The sequence below is a fragment of the Cupressus sempervirens genome, chromosome 9 (genome assembly GCF_028749045.1).
Source record: "Cupressus sempervirens isolate cs-2001-9-10 chromosome 9, ASM2874904v1, whole genome shotgun sequence".
Classification (NCBI taxonomy): domain Eukaryota; kingdom Viridiplantae; phylum Streptophyta; class Pinopsida; order Cupressales; family Cupressaceae; genus Cupressus; species Cupressus sempervirens.
The window spans coordinates 9854005-9870239 of NC_143126.1; the positions used below are offsets into that span (position 1 = coordinate 9854005).

The following is a 16235-nucleotide window of genomic DNA, read 5'->3' on the forward strand; positions in this document are numbered from 1 at the left end:
TTTACCAATGTCGTCCCTGTATGGTCAATGTATCCTTATTTTAATTGTTTTAATTAAACCTTTCGATGATTATTAAATTCGAACTCATTTGCATTATGTGATTAGACCAGTGAGTATGTTTGTGCATTTAGAGTTTCGCATTGTCACGAAAGTTGTTAAGGAAATTTCTATGTTTTTTGAGTTTTTGGGCTTTTTAATTGATTTATTTTAATTTATGGCAGCTTTGCCATAGATGAATTCCAATTACTAGGAATAGCCTGTTTTTGTTTGGGTCAATTCGAGGTTTAACTAGATTGGCTGGTTATTTGCCCTAATCGATCATTCACTCAAAAAGTGAATAAATATCCAAAAAGGAATTTAATTCCTCACTTCTCACTTTTGAATTAGAAAGTTGGAGAGTAAAACCCAAAAATCCTCTTCATGAGGATTTACTGTTTTGTTCGTTGTGGGAGCTACGGGCATGGGAGCGTCACGAGATCAAGCTCGTTGAATCCGGCTCGGGGAGACCTTGGATTGCTGCAATTTCGGGCTACTTCTGCGAGGTTTTTATTTTATGGCTCAGATTCCCGTTTTGCCTTTTTGGCTGTGAGGTAGGGCTCTCCCGCTTCTATTTTTGGTAGCCATTTGTTAGGAGGCTGCGAATTAGTGTTCCCCTCCATTTTTAATTGCTGGTTCTGCCCAGTTGGTTGGGTATGAGCATTTCCCTGTTTTTCGGGATGAGGGTTTGGGGTTTTGTACTATTATGCTGGCCGTTTTTGCATACGGTGTCCGAACTTATTTATTTTTGGATTTTTGGGGTTTTTGTACCCAAAGGCCAAATGGGTTTTAATTTTGAAGTTTTCCAAAATTTGGGGGGTTTTTACCTCATTTTGCGTGCCGCCCGATTTTCTCGAATTTTCTTGGCACGAGTTGGGTCATGGACTTGGATTATCCATTTGGATATCAGTCAGACCTTTGTCACACTTTTGTGTTTGCATTGGGATGCGTGTCACATCCATACTCCCGACTTTGTGTTCGGTTGAGTGATTTTCATACTTGTTGTTATGGTTTCTCTTGGACCTTTGTTATTGTTTTGTGGACACTAGGATTCGTGTACAATCCATACTCTCAGATTGAGGCCGGTTGAATGAGCTCATGACGTTTGGTCTTGTTGCATCATTGGGATTTGTGTAGAATCCGTGCTCCCGGATTGAGGCCGGTTGAGTGATTTCATGATGTGTGGTTTTATTGGTTCTTGGGATTCGTGTAGAATCCATCCTCCCAAGTTGTTTTCGGTTGAGTGGTACTTTTGCATTGTGTTCTCATCCAGTGCTTGTGTTATGATCTTCGTGATGGTGGTGCGCCACAAACGAGTACGTGCGCGTACAATTATCGGATGACTTGCGAGGCCCAATCTTTCATGGTACTTCTGGAAGTTATGATCATTGAAGTTGGGTTGGGAATATGCATGCCCACGGGCACTTGTCGTAGGATGAGCATGGGTAGGGTAGGGTAGCATATGGAGGGGGCTTATATCCCGCAGCCTAGTGATCATTGTCCCCAGAGGGTTCGTAGAGGAAGTTTTAACTAAGTGATAACTAAATAAAATGTGAGTGGTAATAAAACTTAAGATAATAAAATGCATGTGTCGACCCTTTCCGTTGAGGGATGTTGTATCCGCATGATCTGAGCTTTGGCTTGTCGATGGCAAGCGACTGTCCATGATGTCAGCCCCTACTTAGTAGCCTATTGAGCGTCTGACTAGGACCTATACTCCTTGCATTGTCTTAGGTTCTTGGTTACAGCCATCATACTATCTGGCGTGTGTGTTAGACTTGGATGTTGTGCTTTATATGTGCTTGTGGTTCGATCATTATCTCCATCAGCATGGCGGGTGTGGACGTACGGGTGCCATGTGGTTGGGAGACGTAGCTACCTATACCACTGCTAGGGATTGGTGTATAGAGACGGTCTTTTGTCCTAGTGCGACCGTTGCTAGATGTTTTCACTTAATACTTCGGGTTCCGGAGTATGCTTTCTTATGATTTATGCTTTCATTGGAATGCTTGGATATCATGTTTAGATGATGTTAGTTTATTTGATGCATTCCTATATTATGATGTTTAGCATATGTTTAGATGATGTGAATTGCTTTGTTGGTATATCTATTGCTTATTGATGTTTAGCAAGTGATAGGTGATGTTATTTACTTGTAGGATTATCTTATGCTTTACTACTAGCATGTTAGATTTCCTTGCGCTTATATTGTAGCATGTTTTAGTAGTGACGTCCCTATTACGATAGTACAGACGATCTGATCAGTGGCTTGGGATGTTATGCGTAGGGGATGGCTAGGATCCATGATGGTCTTATGATGCTATTGATGGTTGGGAGGAACTGCGTACTTGGTTGTTTTGCACATTGCGATGTTGTTTTTAGTACATTCCTTTACTGCTATGGTTTAGATGGATAGATGTTTCTCTTTCTGGCTTCCTCACATCTTGTTGTTGTTGCACTCGAGTGTTTGCTCCTCGCTCTATGTGGATCTGGTACTCCCCAATGTGGAGGTTTTTTTCCCGTTTCATTCCTCGTTTTGACCCTTACAATAGTTTTCTTGCTTTCCTAGGTGACCATGTGTCAGCATGGTGCGATACAATAAAGTGTCACATGCCCATTGGAGTTCTATCATGCGTTCCCCGATTGTGTCGCATGCCTCTTGGAGTTTTGTCGTGCGATAGTTTCCAGTATCGCACCCCCTTTGAAGAAGTATCGTACAATACTTGTAAAGTATCGTACACCCTTAAGATAAGTGTCTCCCAATCCCTGAAAGTGTCGCCCTCCTTGAGAAATGTCACACGATACTTTAAAGTATCGCCCAATGCTGATTTAAAGTATCGCCTAGCTTTTGTGAAAACCTGTGCAGGCGGACAGCAGGCACTTTTCGGTAAGACCTGGACTTTCCAACAAGAGTTTTGGGTACCCTCTTAGGTGTTCTTCAATCCTTTGATGACACACTTTGAATTCAAAATGTTTCGATTTGAATTCAGTTATGCGTTTTTCGTTATCTGTTGTTTTGTTCGGTAGTAGCGTTTGGAGATTCGTTGGTTGCTTGGATTGTTGGTGAAGTCTTCCGTTGCAATCTTTGTGATCCCTGTATGATGTTGTCATGTGCATTCATACTTATTAAAAATTAAAATAAAAAATCTTGGCTTGTATTGAATCCTTGTTCCAAGGATCTCCAGGCAAGGCATTACATAGTAAATAGTAAGAAACTCCTCAATATTTCAATGGTTTTAGCCTTTAGGAACATGTCACTCCATGATAGCCTTAATTTTGTTTGGATCCACCTCTTCTTCATGTGAAACTACTGTGTACTCTACCTCTTTAAGAATTAAGACCAAAGGTACACATGGAAGGCTTAGATAGAGCTTGTGATCATTAAGAACTTCTAATGCTTCATCTACATGCTGCAAATGTTCATCCCAAGTCTTGCCATAAATCTAAATATCACGAAAATAAATTAATACATACATCCTCAAAAATCTGTTAAAGCTTGAGCTCATCAAACTTTCAAATGTAGATGGTGCAGTGGTAAGACCAATTGCTATCTTGGGAATATCCTCTTCCTCCATTAAAATTTGGTGATGACCCGATCTAAGATCTAACTTTGTAAAAAATATAGCTCAGTTTGTATCATGCAGTGTATCATCAATGGCTGAAATCAAAAACTTAACTTTGATAGTATATATGTTGAGCACTTCATAGCAGGGAACGTGCACCAAAATTGATCCTTTTTTATGAACCATCACCAAAGATGAGGAATAAATGCTTTGGCCATGCTTGATAATACCTGCCTTTAGCATTTCTTGAACAATCTTTTCAATCTCACTTCTTTGTATATATGGAAGGCTTTCTGCTGGGTGGTTAGTTTCCTAGCACTAGTCATATGGCATGACTATGATCTCTTTTTATACAATTCTGGAGGAAACATTGAGTGATGATCTATAATTGGTTTTAAATCTGGATGGGTGAAGAATTTGATTTACAGGCTTCTAAAGAAATTAACAGGGTGGCAAATCCAGCGTGCCTTTCTTCAGCAATAATAGATCATCACTATTATAGATTATTTGTGTGCAGTTAGCACGCAACCCTCTTAGCTCAGCTATCTTCCATTTTGGGGGCAACCTTGTGCATCCTCTATTGCATCTAATTCAGTAGGAGGTCTCCATTAACCTAATCTTGGGTTCTCAGAGGCAATGTGGATTTGGTTAGGGGACTCAGTGTCCCAAGGAGATTTCTAGCAGAAGTTTTCACAGTATTCCAACAGAGTTCCAATTTTTAGCATATGGCTATTTTTAATAAATCGTATATTGAGCACTTAGCCTTGGCTTTATCCTCTACAAGTTCAATGCAATTCTTTCCAGTTCAGTACCGTTCTAAGCTTTTCAGATTAATATTCAATTGATGTAAGTTCTGCATAAAGTAACTTTATAACTTAAGTGAGGGTGATGGATTTACGAAGTGTTCTTGTTCATCGCCTAGTGAAGTGGTTACCTAAAGTTGTTTGTATAAGGCGAGTATGAATTTCCTAGTCAGAAGACAAGGAAAATAAGTGTTTTTTAATGTTTAAAAAAAGATTAATTGTCGCCTACTAAAGTGGCACCAAGTTTAAAGGATGTTATAAAGTGTTTACAGATACTATAGTGTGAGCCCAAGAAGAGGATTGAACCTCTTTGGGTAAAAATTATAACATTTCATAAAGAAATAAGGGAGGGAAGGTAATTCAAATTCAAATTAGAGTTGCCCTAACTTCTCCCTCACATTATATATTTGAGTCAGAGCTCTCATTTGTTCATCAATGAATTGACAACTTAATGTTATGCTGCTGTATTGTGGTTAAAGAGTTACTTTCTCTGGATGGGAACGAAATCCTTCTAGTTTGCTGGTTTTGGTGGTGAAACATCCACCCAAGCTGGTTGGTGCTCTTGGTTTGAGTATATCAGAGATCTGGCTTTGTGAGTGATTTTCGATTCGAAGAAGACGAAGATTTACATAGTTTTCTGATACAGGTTACTAGTGTTTGGAATTGTGTATGTTTTTTTCTGGGTCAGTTCGGGTTTGAAAGGGAATGGAGGTTTTCTTAGTGTGCTGGTGTGCTATTTCTAATGCTTGATATTCATCCGTGTAGTTTTTCAATGGCTTCTTCTTTGCTGGGCATGGCAATTTGAGTGGTCAGTTGATAAGTTGGGTAAATATCTGAATTTTTTGGCATAGTCACCCTTACGACTAGGAATCCTGTACACTGGCCTAGGCACATCGGTTTCATAAGACATCAAAAATGTTCAAATTAGAAGGTCCGAAAATTCGTCTTCGAGGTATATTAAAAAGATGATTGAATTAACTTGGAGCTGGTACAGTTCGGAGTTTTGTTGGAGGCTTGTGAAATCATGAGCGTTTCTTATCAATGTATGGTGATTATATCAGGTCTGCAATTTATTTTTAATCAGATTTGAAATACTTTGAATGAGTATGTGATGATTATATGAATCCTAGTTATTATCAGGATAACATCCTGATGCTAGGTGTGAAGTCTCTGCCGAAGGAACAAACAATGTGGCAGAATGTTTGGCGGCTATATTTGCACATAGGTTGGCTAAGAAGTGCAATGGGAGATAGATCCTTTTCCAGGGAGACTCTCAAATAGTGCTCAATGGGATTGTTAAAGGAAAAATGGAGTCTTGGTTTTTGGATAAATAAATAAGAAGAATCAGACGGCAGTTGGAGGATTTTGAAGAATTCAATGTTACTCACACTCTGAGAGAAGGGAATTCTATTGCAGACAAAATGACCAATGTTGGACTAACTTTACAAGATCGGGCTCAGATGGTGGAGGACTTTAGACAGTTAAATTCAATCTTAATTAATTCCATGGCCTTTATTTATTAGAAAGATTTAATCCAATTGCTTGGAGGGGTTAGATTAATGATGCAGTATGCAGCACGCTGGATAGGAAATATCCAAGCAAAAGGTGACTGTTGGCACATGCGGTGGCATTGGAGGAGAAGAGACTGTTAAAATATGATTGAGATGGCATCATGACTTCTGAAGTAGGGGTTTTAGCAGAACTTTCTAGCTTGAGAAGTGAAATTAAATAAAGGCCCACAATCCGTTTGTCTTTACTGAAGAAAGCGACTCTGTGAACAGTGGAGGGTTGTGTCAAAATAAAGGCTAACTTCTATTTGGAGACGCCAAAGTCAAAGCAGACCCCTGGCTTCAACGGTGAGATTTCGCAGTGGTGTCTGGCAGATGTCTTCAAGGTGAACAAAGATGAGTTTTTTTGCATTATCTTCAGGCTTTTTGGGACACATAAATAGGATTTTTGTCCCAGGACAAACATCGACATTTCTTCACTCATCAATGCCTGGGCCTTTCTGAAAGTAATTCTGAGGCTAGGAAATGATTGACACCTGTGTGGAACCGGTTTAGTGTGAAAGAGTGTCAAGGTGGCTAGAAATGGCAGAAATGGGTAATGGTTTTCGTTCAAATGAGGGCATGTGGAGGCAAGTCAATGGAGCTACTGATGGGCTTCAACCCTTCATGGTTTTCAGATCTTTTCTGACTGTCATCCATTGTGTCAGGGAAGCCCGTGGAGCTTGGGTGGACTTGTTGCAGTACATCACACATTGGGAGGAAGACAACTGCAGACTTGAGTAAGCGAGAAAGAGGAAGCGTAAGCAAACTCCAAGTAAGGCAGGGATGACGTTGCAAGATGGTTACACTATGGTGGCGCCTGGTGCAGGAGCACCATTAGGCCTAAAAGCATATCAGGGGTCTCTTGAAGATTTGAAGATGAATGAAGACCAATAAGGTTATTTTATGATGTATTCGTGACCTTTAGAGCCCTTTAATGCAATAAGTTTAAAAGGTGTGTCAAGAGGCAATAAAGGCTAGTTATGTGTTTAGATGATAAATCATGTACAGGGAGAGTCTAGTTAAAAGAGTTTATAAGTTGTCGAGTTGACAACACAAAATTATTATGTAAACCAATCAAAAAAAGTTGAGATCGGTTCATAGTAGTTACAGTCATGGTAGTTACATATTGATAGTCGGTATGTTAGTTACATGAGTATTTTAAATACATGAATGGACCCAATCTGCAAGTTCAAGGGGAGTGAGTCTGTGTGACTCTTGGTAGAAGTAAGTTGATATGTGAAGCCCAATATGGAATGGGCAGAGGATCGGGTGTGAATGGTGAATTTCTGTAGATGCAAGTTGATGCATAAAACTCTGATATCAATAACATGACATTTCTGTTTGTATATGTCAACTGTCATAAGGTGTTCTGATGATTGATTTCATGTACATGTCACTCTTCGGACATTCCATTTCTATTCAGGGTAGTTCATTTATCAAATCCAATTTTCCAAATAAAATGTTCCATTTAATAGTAGAACATTCCTTCTGCACATTCCGAATAATTTCATTCACAGTATGGGGGAGGCACGATGTAATAGAAAGGCTCAATTATTGCAGACAATTGCATTAAGTTCGGCCCACACCATGAACAGAAAATGGTGAGTGGTTGGTCGTATTAATCGGGTTGATGGAAAGATAGGGATAACCTGGAGGGGGCTTGTCCATTATGGGCCATGCGAGAGAGAGCTGGGATGTTCATGCATGAGCATCTTCGGAGGAGGCTATGGATCGGGTATAGCCAAGTGACTGTCAGTGGAATTGCGAATGCCGATAAAGCTGAAGGTCGGCATATGCTATGAAGATAGAGTTTGATTTCTGTAACAATGAAACAGAGACAAAGGTATTTTGATCACGCTGATGAAGAATGGTAGTTGGAGTGTCGAGAACAGAGAATCAACTGTCGTGGAAATTTGAGAGGCAAATTGGGTGCCATGTTTGTTATCATGGAATGGAAGCATGTTGGAGACGGTTGATTCGGGACAGCAAGCAGCTGTTGCAGAGATTTAAAGGGGCCGATAATGCTAGGAATCATCGTCAAGGGAAACTGACGGTCTGAGGCCAAACAGACCATAAGTTACAGAGAGGTATGTACGACTGGCATAATTTGGACAGTGAGAATTCGATAGTTAGAGAATATGACTTGTATGGATCTGGTTCATAAGTTGGTTGAGTAATTGTTGGGAGGCCTGGATTAAAAACTCTTAGTCAGAGAGCAATCGGCTCTTACAGATGAACTAAGTTGTCAGAATAGGTATGGACAAAGTCTAAGCTTAATGTTGTCACTTACAGCATGATATGGAAGTTGAGTTTGAGACTTGTAGAGCAATGAGGATCTGCGAATTGAACAATTCTTAGAAGTTTTATTGAATGATAAGATTTGAAAGAGAACAAGATGTTGTTGGCTGTTATGAAGAGTTGAGAGTGTTTTCAGATATGATTTGAGAAGTTGTGTCTCACAGCTGGTTTGGAGATGGTAGATGCTATAATGATGTGAGAGCCCGCTGATGTGACTTTTTCCAAGTTGATTATTCCTTGGGAAGTATTCCAGAGGTGTAGCTCTGCATCAGCGCTGTCCAAGCCAAATCTGGGTCGTGAAAAAGGGAGAGTTCAAACGAAAGGTGGGGTGATGGTCAATGAATCCAGGAAGCAGATGATGTGCAGATGGGGGCACAGTGCTTGAATCTGAGAGTTGTTGGCTGTCTGGTGCTATGCCCATTTTCAGTAGTAGGGCTAGTATATTAATGTTGTTCTGTATAGTATAAGTTTTTGGTGTCAGCTGTTGTCTTGTATGGTGTTGGGTGTTTTTCTGGCTGCAATCTAAAGGCATAAATGTTTTCATCTGGCCTTTAGGCCATTTCTGGGTTGTAAATCTTTACTTTGATATATCAATAAAATCTATCACTTATCAAAATAAAAATCTTATAATAAAACTATTTTTAAAAAGATAATATCATGTCTAGAAATGAAATATTTATCAGATTTTGACCGGGTAGTTATTTCTGAAATGGAAGAGACGTGTTATTATTCAGTGAACCCAGATGCATGAAATTCAACATATACGCAAATGGTTGTTTGCAAAGAATGAGAATAGCAGTCACTAAAATGAAGGATCTCAAGTCTACCCAAAAAAACATTAAAAAATCAACAATAATAAAATAATAATAATTCTCTTCAACTATATAACAAAAGTACTGTCTCAAATTAGTTATAGAGACTAAAAAAGCCTATAAAGGCAACTTCAAATGTCAAAAAAAAGATATTACAGCATAATAACTTTTTGCATAAGTACATAGATATATCCATAAATAGCATACACCCTGCATCTCAAAGGCTCAAACTATTCATTTCTTATAGATACATTTTCTGAAAATTAGGGAACAGAGATTTCATACCTCCTGGATGTCACCAACATAAATCCGATCCCCATATGTGTGAATGGATACAATGGTATTAGGAAAATTCTTATTCTCGCATTTCCGAAGTAATTTCCTTTTGCCCAAATCATAAATTCTCAGCACCTGCCCAATTCCAACCAATAGACGGCCTTGGAATTGACATAATGCCAGTGGAACTCCATCAACCGGTGTTTTGTGCAGAAGTTCAAGTGATTTTCCATCATCCACAAATTTGTAGAGATGAATAAATCCACCTAAACAATTCTTTTTGGGCCAAAATTCTAAATCTTTTGCAGTTCCAATGGCAACAAGAGTGCCATGTTCTTTGTCATGGAAGTTGACAGAACAAATGCTAAAAGCAGCTTCATTATCCTGAAGGGCCAAGATGCATGTTGTTTCACCAGATTTAGGATCCAAAACCCTGATGCAAGATGCCCATTTCTTTGACTCTGCTTTTGGATAACCATACTGTTCATCAGGTAAAGGATCTTCCTTGTCTTCATCATCCCCATTCTGCTGCTCAATCTGCAAGTTCCCGTTCTCCCCTAATCCAGCAGCTTCTAGGCATTCCTTTTTGGCAGCTTCACGTTCCTCTGCAGTAAATGCTCCCTGATCACTTTCAATAATTATTAAAGATTTATTTTTAGGATGTAAAATGAACTTTCTTGGTGTATATCTCAGCGGCATAACAGTCTCATTGAAAGTTTCTCCCAGCCTCTCAATTGTGAAAACTCTCAATGCATCTCCAGCAACTGCAACCACACCTTCAGCACACTGATCAGAAGAAAAAGAAGCTGCATATTCCAGAGTTTCATAAGAAAGAGGAGTCAAAAGAAAGTGTCCTTGATGAATATAACCTAACCAAGGCCTGCTTGAAAGACAGAGCATTGCTCGACGACCCCTGATAATAGCGGAAAAAAGTTTTGGAGCTCTCAAACCCAAGAATCTTGTACGGGTGTCTGAAAGTTGCCCAGTGACCATATCCACTTCAGTTCTAAGAAGAACACCATTCTGCAAACCGGCATTCAAAAACACACTAGCTGGATGATCAGCACCATCCTCACCACCAACAGATGCTTGAACCTCCAGCAAGAGTAGAGATTCTGGTGGAGAACTTACAGCCTGTACACTCAAAATCTGCATACAGTCATCAGGATCTAAAGATAATATGCGAATTGTGCTGTCATATGATCCTACTGCCAAAAACCTTGACCTCTGTCTGCCTTCAGGAACTGGAGCAATATCTAAACAAGCTACATCTCCTGACATTTCACGTTTCTCCACCTCCATTAGTTGCCCTGTCATATCCATCTCAAAATAAATAAGTTCTCCCCCACTGAGAGCAATTACAACTTGCAATCTGTTACAGCCCACTTTTACTATTGTCTTTTTCCCTGGGGTCTTCCATTCATTTATACGTGAATCTGCCCTAATGTGCCGAATTCCATTAGGATGCACTTGCATTAAGGAATCCTCTGCTAGAAGAGATACAGCCAGTGAAGGAGTAGTATCAAGAAATCCACTGTCACTAACTTCCTCAACTGTTTCACCAATAGACAGCACCAGAGTAGCATTGGCAAATGAGACAACAATGTATGCATCAAACTCGTCGTTTACACTCTTTTTAACTGTCCAAACGGCACTAGGAATACCTGGTAACTGTGACACGGCCATTTCAGTAACCGCAAGACCAGGTCTTAATATTCGCAAAGAGGAACGGGGACCCCTCCCACAAAGAGCAAAAATTTGTGGGGTTTCTTCTTCAAAGAGATTGACAACTTTTGTGTCCATTATTGGCATGAGGCTCTCTATGTCATCAATCTTGACAAGGTTCTTCAGACCCCTAGGCTGAAAAAAGACAGGCTGGAATCCCTCTTCTGTTTCCATGAGTGTTGCAGAAGATGACTCAACATCTGCATCATCCCCTATTCCCTGGAACTGATAGAGGGCATGATTTCCGAATTCTGAGGCAGCAAAGAGAAAACCCGACTTCAGAACACACATTGCTGCAGTTACAGGAATTGTATCAAAATATTTTATCTTCAATTCACTGACCTGAAAGGAAACTTTTATCAGGTTTGGCTTTACGTGTGTAAAATATCAGTAAATCTCTTGAATTATTAAAAGGAATGCATACAGCACACTCAAATGGCAAAACACGACAAGATAACATCCATGGACTGCATAAAGGCAGAGATAAGTAAACAGATGAGAGATAGATTAAAGATTTTTAATATTTTCTAATCACTAGCTCATTAGTTTTCACAGCTTACCTGATCCTTAGCATGTTCTAGAGTAACCTTGAAAATGTCTCCGTACTCCGTCTGCAGCAAGAAGAAGAACATTGACTTTTGTTTGTGGGTTGCAGCGGATACTATCAACACACCACGTTCAGCTGGTAAATCTGCTCTCCTTGGAATAACTGCACGTACATCTGGGTGCCCCTGGTTCTTATAGATAACAAAATTCTCTGCACAAACAAGAATCCCACTAGGACCATCCGCACCTCCTGGTACAGTAACAAGCATATTTGCACCATTATCAATGGGCTCCGACCATTTGCGGGCAACGTGGTTGAGACCAAGATCAAGCTCATAAAACGTCAAATGCTTCTGCGCTTCATTTGCTGCTAATCCAGTAGAATCCTGGTCAGCTTCAGAATAATCGAGCTCTATTGCAGCAAAAACAGGGTTGTCAAAACCACAATCAACACCAGATATAGAGTACACTATTGTGTGAGATTTGTGAGCTTCTAAAGGTGAAGAAATGGTAAGCCTGGCAGCATTATCCCGGTTCAAGACATAAACAAGTTTTTGTTTTTCACAGGCACCTATCATAACAGCACGACCCTTTGGATCCACCGCTAGGTACTGGCCAGGGACTATTCTCCTGCATCCTGACTTGCCAAAGGTCTCTTGGTGAACCTTCTCAAAAACATTCTTTTCTTTGTTGTATTCAAGTATCACAGTCCTTCCAGAATCAGACCCAACGACGATGTAATCCTTATGTGAACCTGTAAGCCTGAATTGGACCAGAGACCGAACAGCACCGAAGATTTCGACAGAAAGAATTGTCTGGAGTTTTCCATTATCATCCGGCCGTAACAAGTCCAACACTTTCCCTCGGGCTACCACAATTTCCTGAGTTTTTCCACCCATAAAGTTGCCATAGGTTGCACAAACCACACCTGTGGCTTGCTGCAGTGTTAAATTATAGAGAAACATTGTTAACACACCCTCTCAAAGATAAAAGGGATACTATGCTGCCTATAAAGTTTCAAAACGAGACTCTTCTAATGGAAAGCCCTCAACTGAAGCTCTAGCATGTTAGCCAACCCAGGCGCGTGGGTTCTGCTTTGATGACCCGGTATCCCTGAGATTGGTGTTGTCCTTAACACTTCAAATCTGTACTCAAATACACTACACAGTAGCAATCAAAACCGTAAAAATAGCACATGAACGCATACTAAATATATTTTCAAAAAAAAGGCTCTAAAAATATTTGAATCCCTGAACCTGGAAGTAGAATTCTATTTCAGACCTTTACACTAAAACTACAAAATCAAACATGTGTCTTACATTGAAATGTTCCCAACTACGGATAATAGCAATGCTTTAGGGCACAGATTGATCGAGCTCACAGCTTTTTTGCAGACCAATTAGAATATACGGTAATGGATGAAAAATAGTAACAAATATCCAGAATAAAAAATACCTTAATCTGCAATGTTTAAGGCCGAAAAGCAATGTTATCTCAATGAATGCTTCCATTCAATACAGAGACAGTGGATAAATCAACAGTACCCTCCTTGTATATAGAGCTTGAAAATGAAATGGCAGTCCTCAATCGATAGTTCATGGGCATAAAATAAATTAAACCTCCAGATTCGTTGTCTAAAACTCTGCAAGGAATATGAAAACCAAATGACTGAGGTTGCCTGGCAGTAATCTTCGATAAAGCCCTGCCCTAAACCGTTCCAGAATACCGAGACCTTTCTGATGGCCCGTACTCATATCGGGCCTTAATGCGATGTTCAGGGCGAAATTATCAATTAAATGGAATAGTTTATCAAACTTCGTAGCTTCACAAATATTCGAGAATACTTCTATGTTGAATTTTATAGATATTAAGAGAGAGTGTAATGGAAGTACTTATTTCTACATTCATAACTGAGTAGTTCCTACCGAATGGTAAATTAAAGCATTGTGATGTGAATATCAGGATTTAACTGTGTGATTGTTGAGTCAAACTCGATGACCCATGTTTCATGAGTAGTGATTCAACATGAATCCATCTCTCATGAGAATAAATGGAACACTTAGCACTCATTGGATGCTATTTGTAATATTGTTCGAGAACAAATAATTTATGTCATACTTTTTTCCTTTTGTAATGTTTTAATTCTAAATTTAATTTAAAAAAAATTTAAAAGTCCTCTTTTTCTCATTGGTGTGTACAATGAGCAATCATTATGTCCAAAAAAAATTCTGTTATCTATTATTTTTTAATATTAATAATCAAGTGTTTCTTTTGTTTTCGCACATAGTTTAGTATGTGGGTAATCATGACCATATCTTAGAAAATCCGCAAGTTGCAATTGAATTCAAAAAGTCAAGTGTCTATTTTGTTTTTGTAGGTAGTCTAGTATGTGGATAATCATTACCATACCTTAGAAAATCATGCAAGTTGCAATTGAATTCAAAAATTTGTATGAACAGATAAATAGGATACAATTATTACTCATTTTCAAGTTGAACGTAGATGCATTGTAGTGCATGTAATTAGGTTTCTTTGCAGATCTTACAATCAATGATCATATTTTGCAGGAAAAATCTTCTATATATTATTTTTTTGTGGACAAGATTTTGAGTCTAATCTTGGCCTCTAATTTCTATAGAGAGATGTATGGGACAAGGTCATTGTTGAAGCATGTTGGCACATTCATAGGGGAGTGTTTCTTACTAAGTATTGACTATAGCATTTATGATATTGCTAAGAACATTAATTGTATACCAGAAGTTATTAAAGAGCCCTATTTGTTTACATTGTAATGTTATTGATTTGCAAAGAGGAATGCTCTCAAGATTTAGTTGTTGTTGTGGGTAAATGTTTGTTCTTTGCAGAATATGATGTATTTTTTTATTGTGACCTATTTTCATTCCTTTGTAGTGCAATTCTTTGTAACTATAGTTGTAACATGTTTGATTGATTTAAAGGTTTTGTTGGCAGAGAGGTCAAGCACAATTGAGCAACAATCTAATTTGTTATGGTTATGAACAAGGTCTTCGATTTCTGAAATCTACTTTGTTTTTTTAATTATATCGTTCAAATGTGACTTTCTTTAGATTTCTTCTCTATTATTTATCTTATGCCAAGTCAATTGAAATGTTGTAGTGGTTTTGTGTGTTGCAGGAAAAAAAAATTCAACCTAACATTTATCTTATTGGAAAGGTCAACAATTGAAAGGTGGGAATTTCCATTTCCTCGATATTCCCTTGTCTTATTTCTCTAGTGTGAATTTTTTGTTGTTGTTGGTTGGCATTCTAATTAATACCCCTTTCCTCTATTTATTTTTTTGAAACACATATCTCCTTTGAAACTTATATTTCTTTAATTTGTTAATAGAAAATTAAAAACCCACTAACCTTGCATGGCTTATAGGCCAGCAACTTGTGAGCATAGGAAATGCTAGATCTGCTAACAAAGTTGTTGAAATCTTTGTAAAGTGACTCCCATGTGAGAACAATTAACTTTTGTGGAACAATTTCTTGTATTGTGGTTACTTCATTATCTCTAAAAGTAAAAATTTTAGTTTTAATGCAAAGAATTTCATGCTATTTTTTGGTAAATCTCTATGTAAAGTCTTAACAATGGTTTTTGGGTAACGTTGAGGCAAAAGACATAAAAGTGCATGGCATAATTTCAAATGTCAAATAGGTCAATAAGAAGGAAGAAGATATTGGTATCAAGTGTCATAGGTATCACGACATCTTTAAAACTCCCTCACAATTGTTGGTAACAATAACACTACTTTTTTAAACTAGGATTTCCCCACAATAGTTAATAATCATAACTGAACCCATAAGATAGATTGGGAATACATGACAATTGTGACTAATTTCCTCTATTTTTTGGTTGATTTGGGACAAATATCTATAATTTTGTATGATGGATGCCTACGAATCGGTAGTTGTTTTTATGTGCATGTGATAGGCTTGTCAACTATATATATATATATAATTTTAAGAATTATGTTCTAGCTTTCTGTGTTCATTGTTTTATTGTTTACTTAGCATGCTTACTTTGATAATGGTTTCTATTTTTCCTATTTATTTGTCAAAATTTTAGGATGTTACAACTCTGTTGGAGGGGGGGGCCATATTTTTTTGGAGGAGGTATAGCTCAAAATCTAAGGTTAGATATCTCTCTATTTTATAAAGATAAAGTAGTTATTAAAATTAGCTTGAATGTATTTCTATACTGTAAAGGGTTGTTGGAAAGTAAAGTCAACCAAGATAATTGAGAGCGGGGGGTGAATCGATTATCCAACTATTGAAACATTTATCAACCTTATTAATCCTTAACCATGTGAACAATATAACCAACAACCATAAGAAGATACACATGCACAATAACACTAGATATGTTAACTAGGGAAACCCTTGATCAGATAGAAAACTCTGGTGGGGATGGTACCCACAAAATGATGTACTAATATAAAAGTTTACTATAATAGGATGAACTCTGTTAGGAGCTAATGAAATGCATTCAGTACATATCAGTCTTTGTTAGGAGAATTTGAATCCCTATTAGGAGATTCCAACCTTGCTAGGAGTTGTGCCCAACCCTATTAGGAGTTTTAAAAGGTAGAAGGACCTATGGTCC

The 16235-nt window shown here is 38.3% G+C and overlaps 1 protein-coding gene across 3 annotated transcripts in view; it reads right to left on the reverse strand.

The window, feature by feature from the left end:
* The window catches only part of LOC149537374 (spliceosome-associated protein 130 A), a 41555-nt gene extending 28118 nt beyond the window's left edge, over positions 1–13437 (reverse strand). For 2 of the 3 annotated variants that reach the window (XR_016356557.1, XM_089802867.1), the window contains exons 1-3: positions 13065–13437; positions 11624–12769; positions 9348–11405 (exon numbers count right to left, since the gene is read on the reverse strand). Coding sequence is in view for 1 of the 3 variants with exons in the window: in XM_089802867.1 (XP_089658993.1) it covers positions 9348–11405; positions 11624–12574 (3009 nt within the window). In the remaining 2 variants the exon portion in view is untranslated. The remainder of the gene's footprint in view (positions 1–9347; positions 11406–11623; positions 12770–13064) is intronic. The other variant, XR_016356558.1, reaches the window with a different exon arrangement.
* Positions 13438–16235: the final 2798 nt, after the last annotated feature.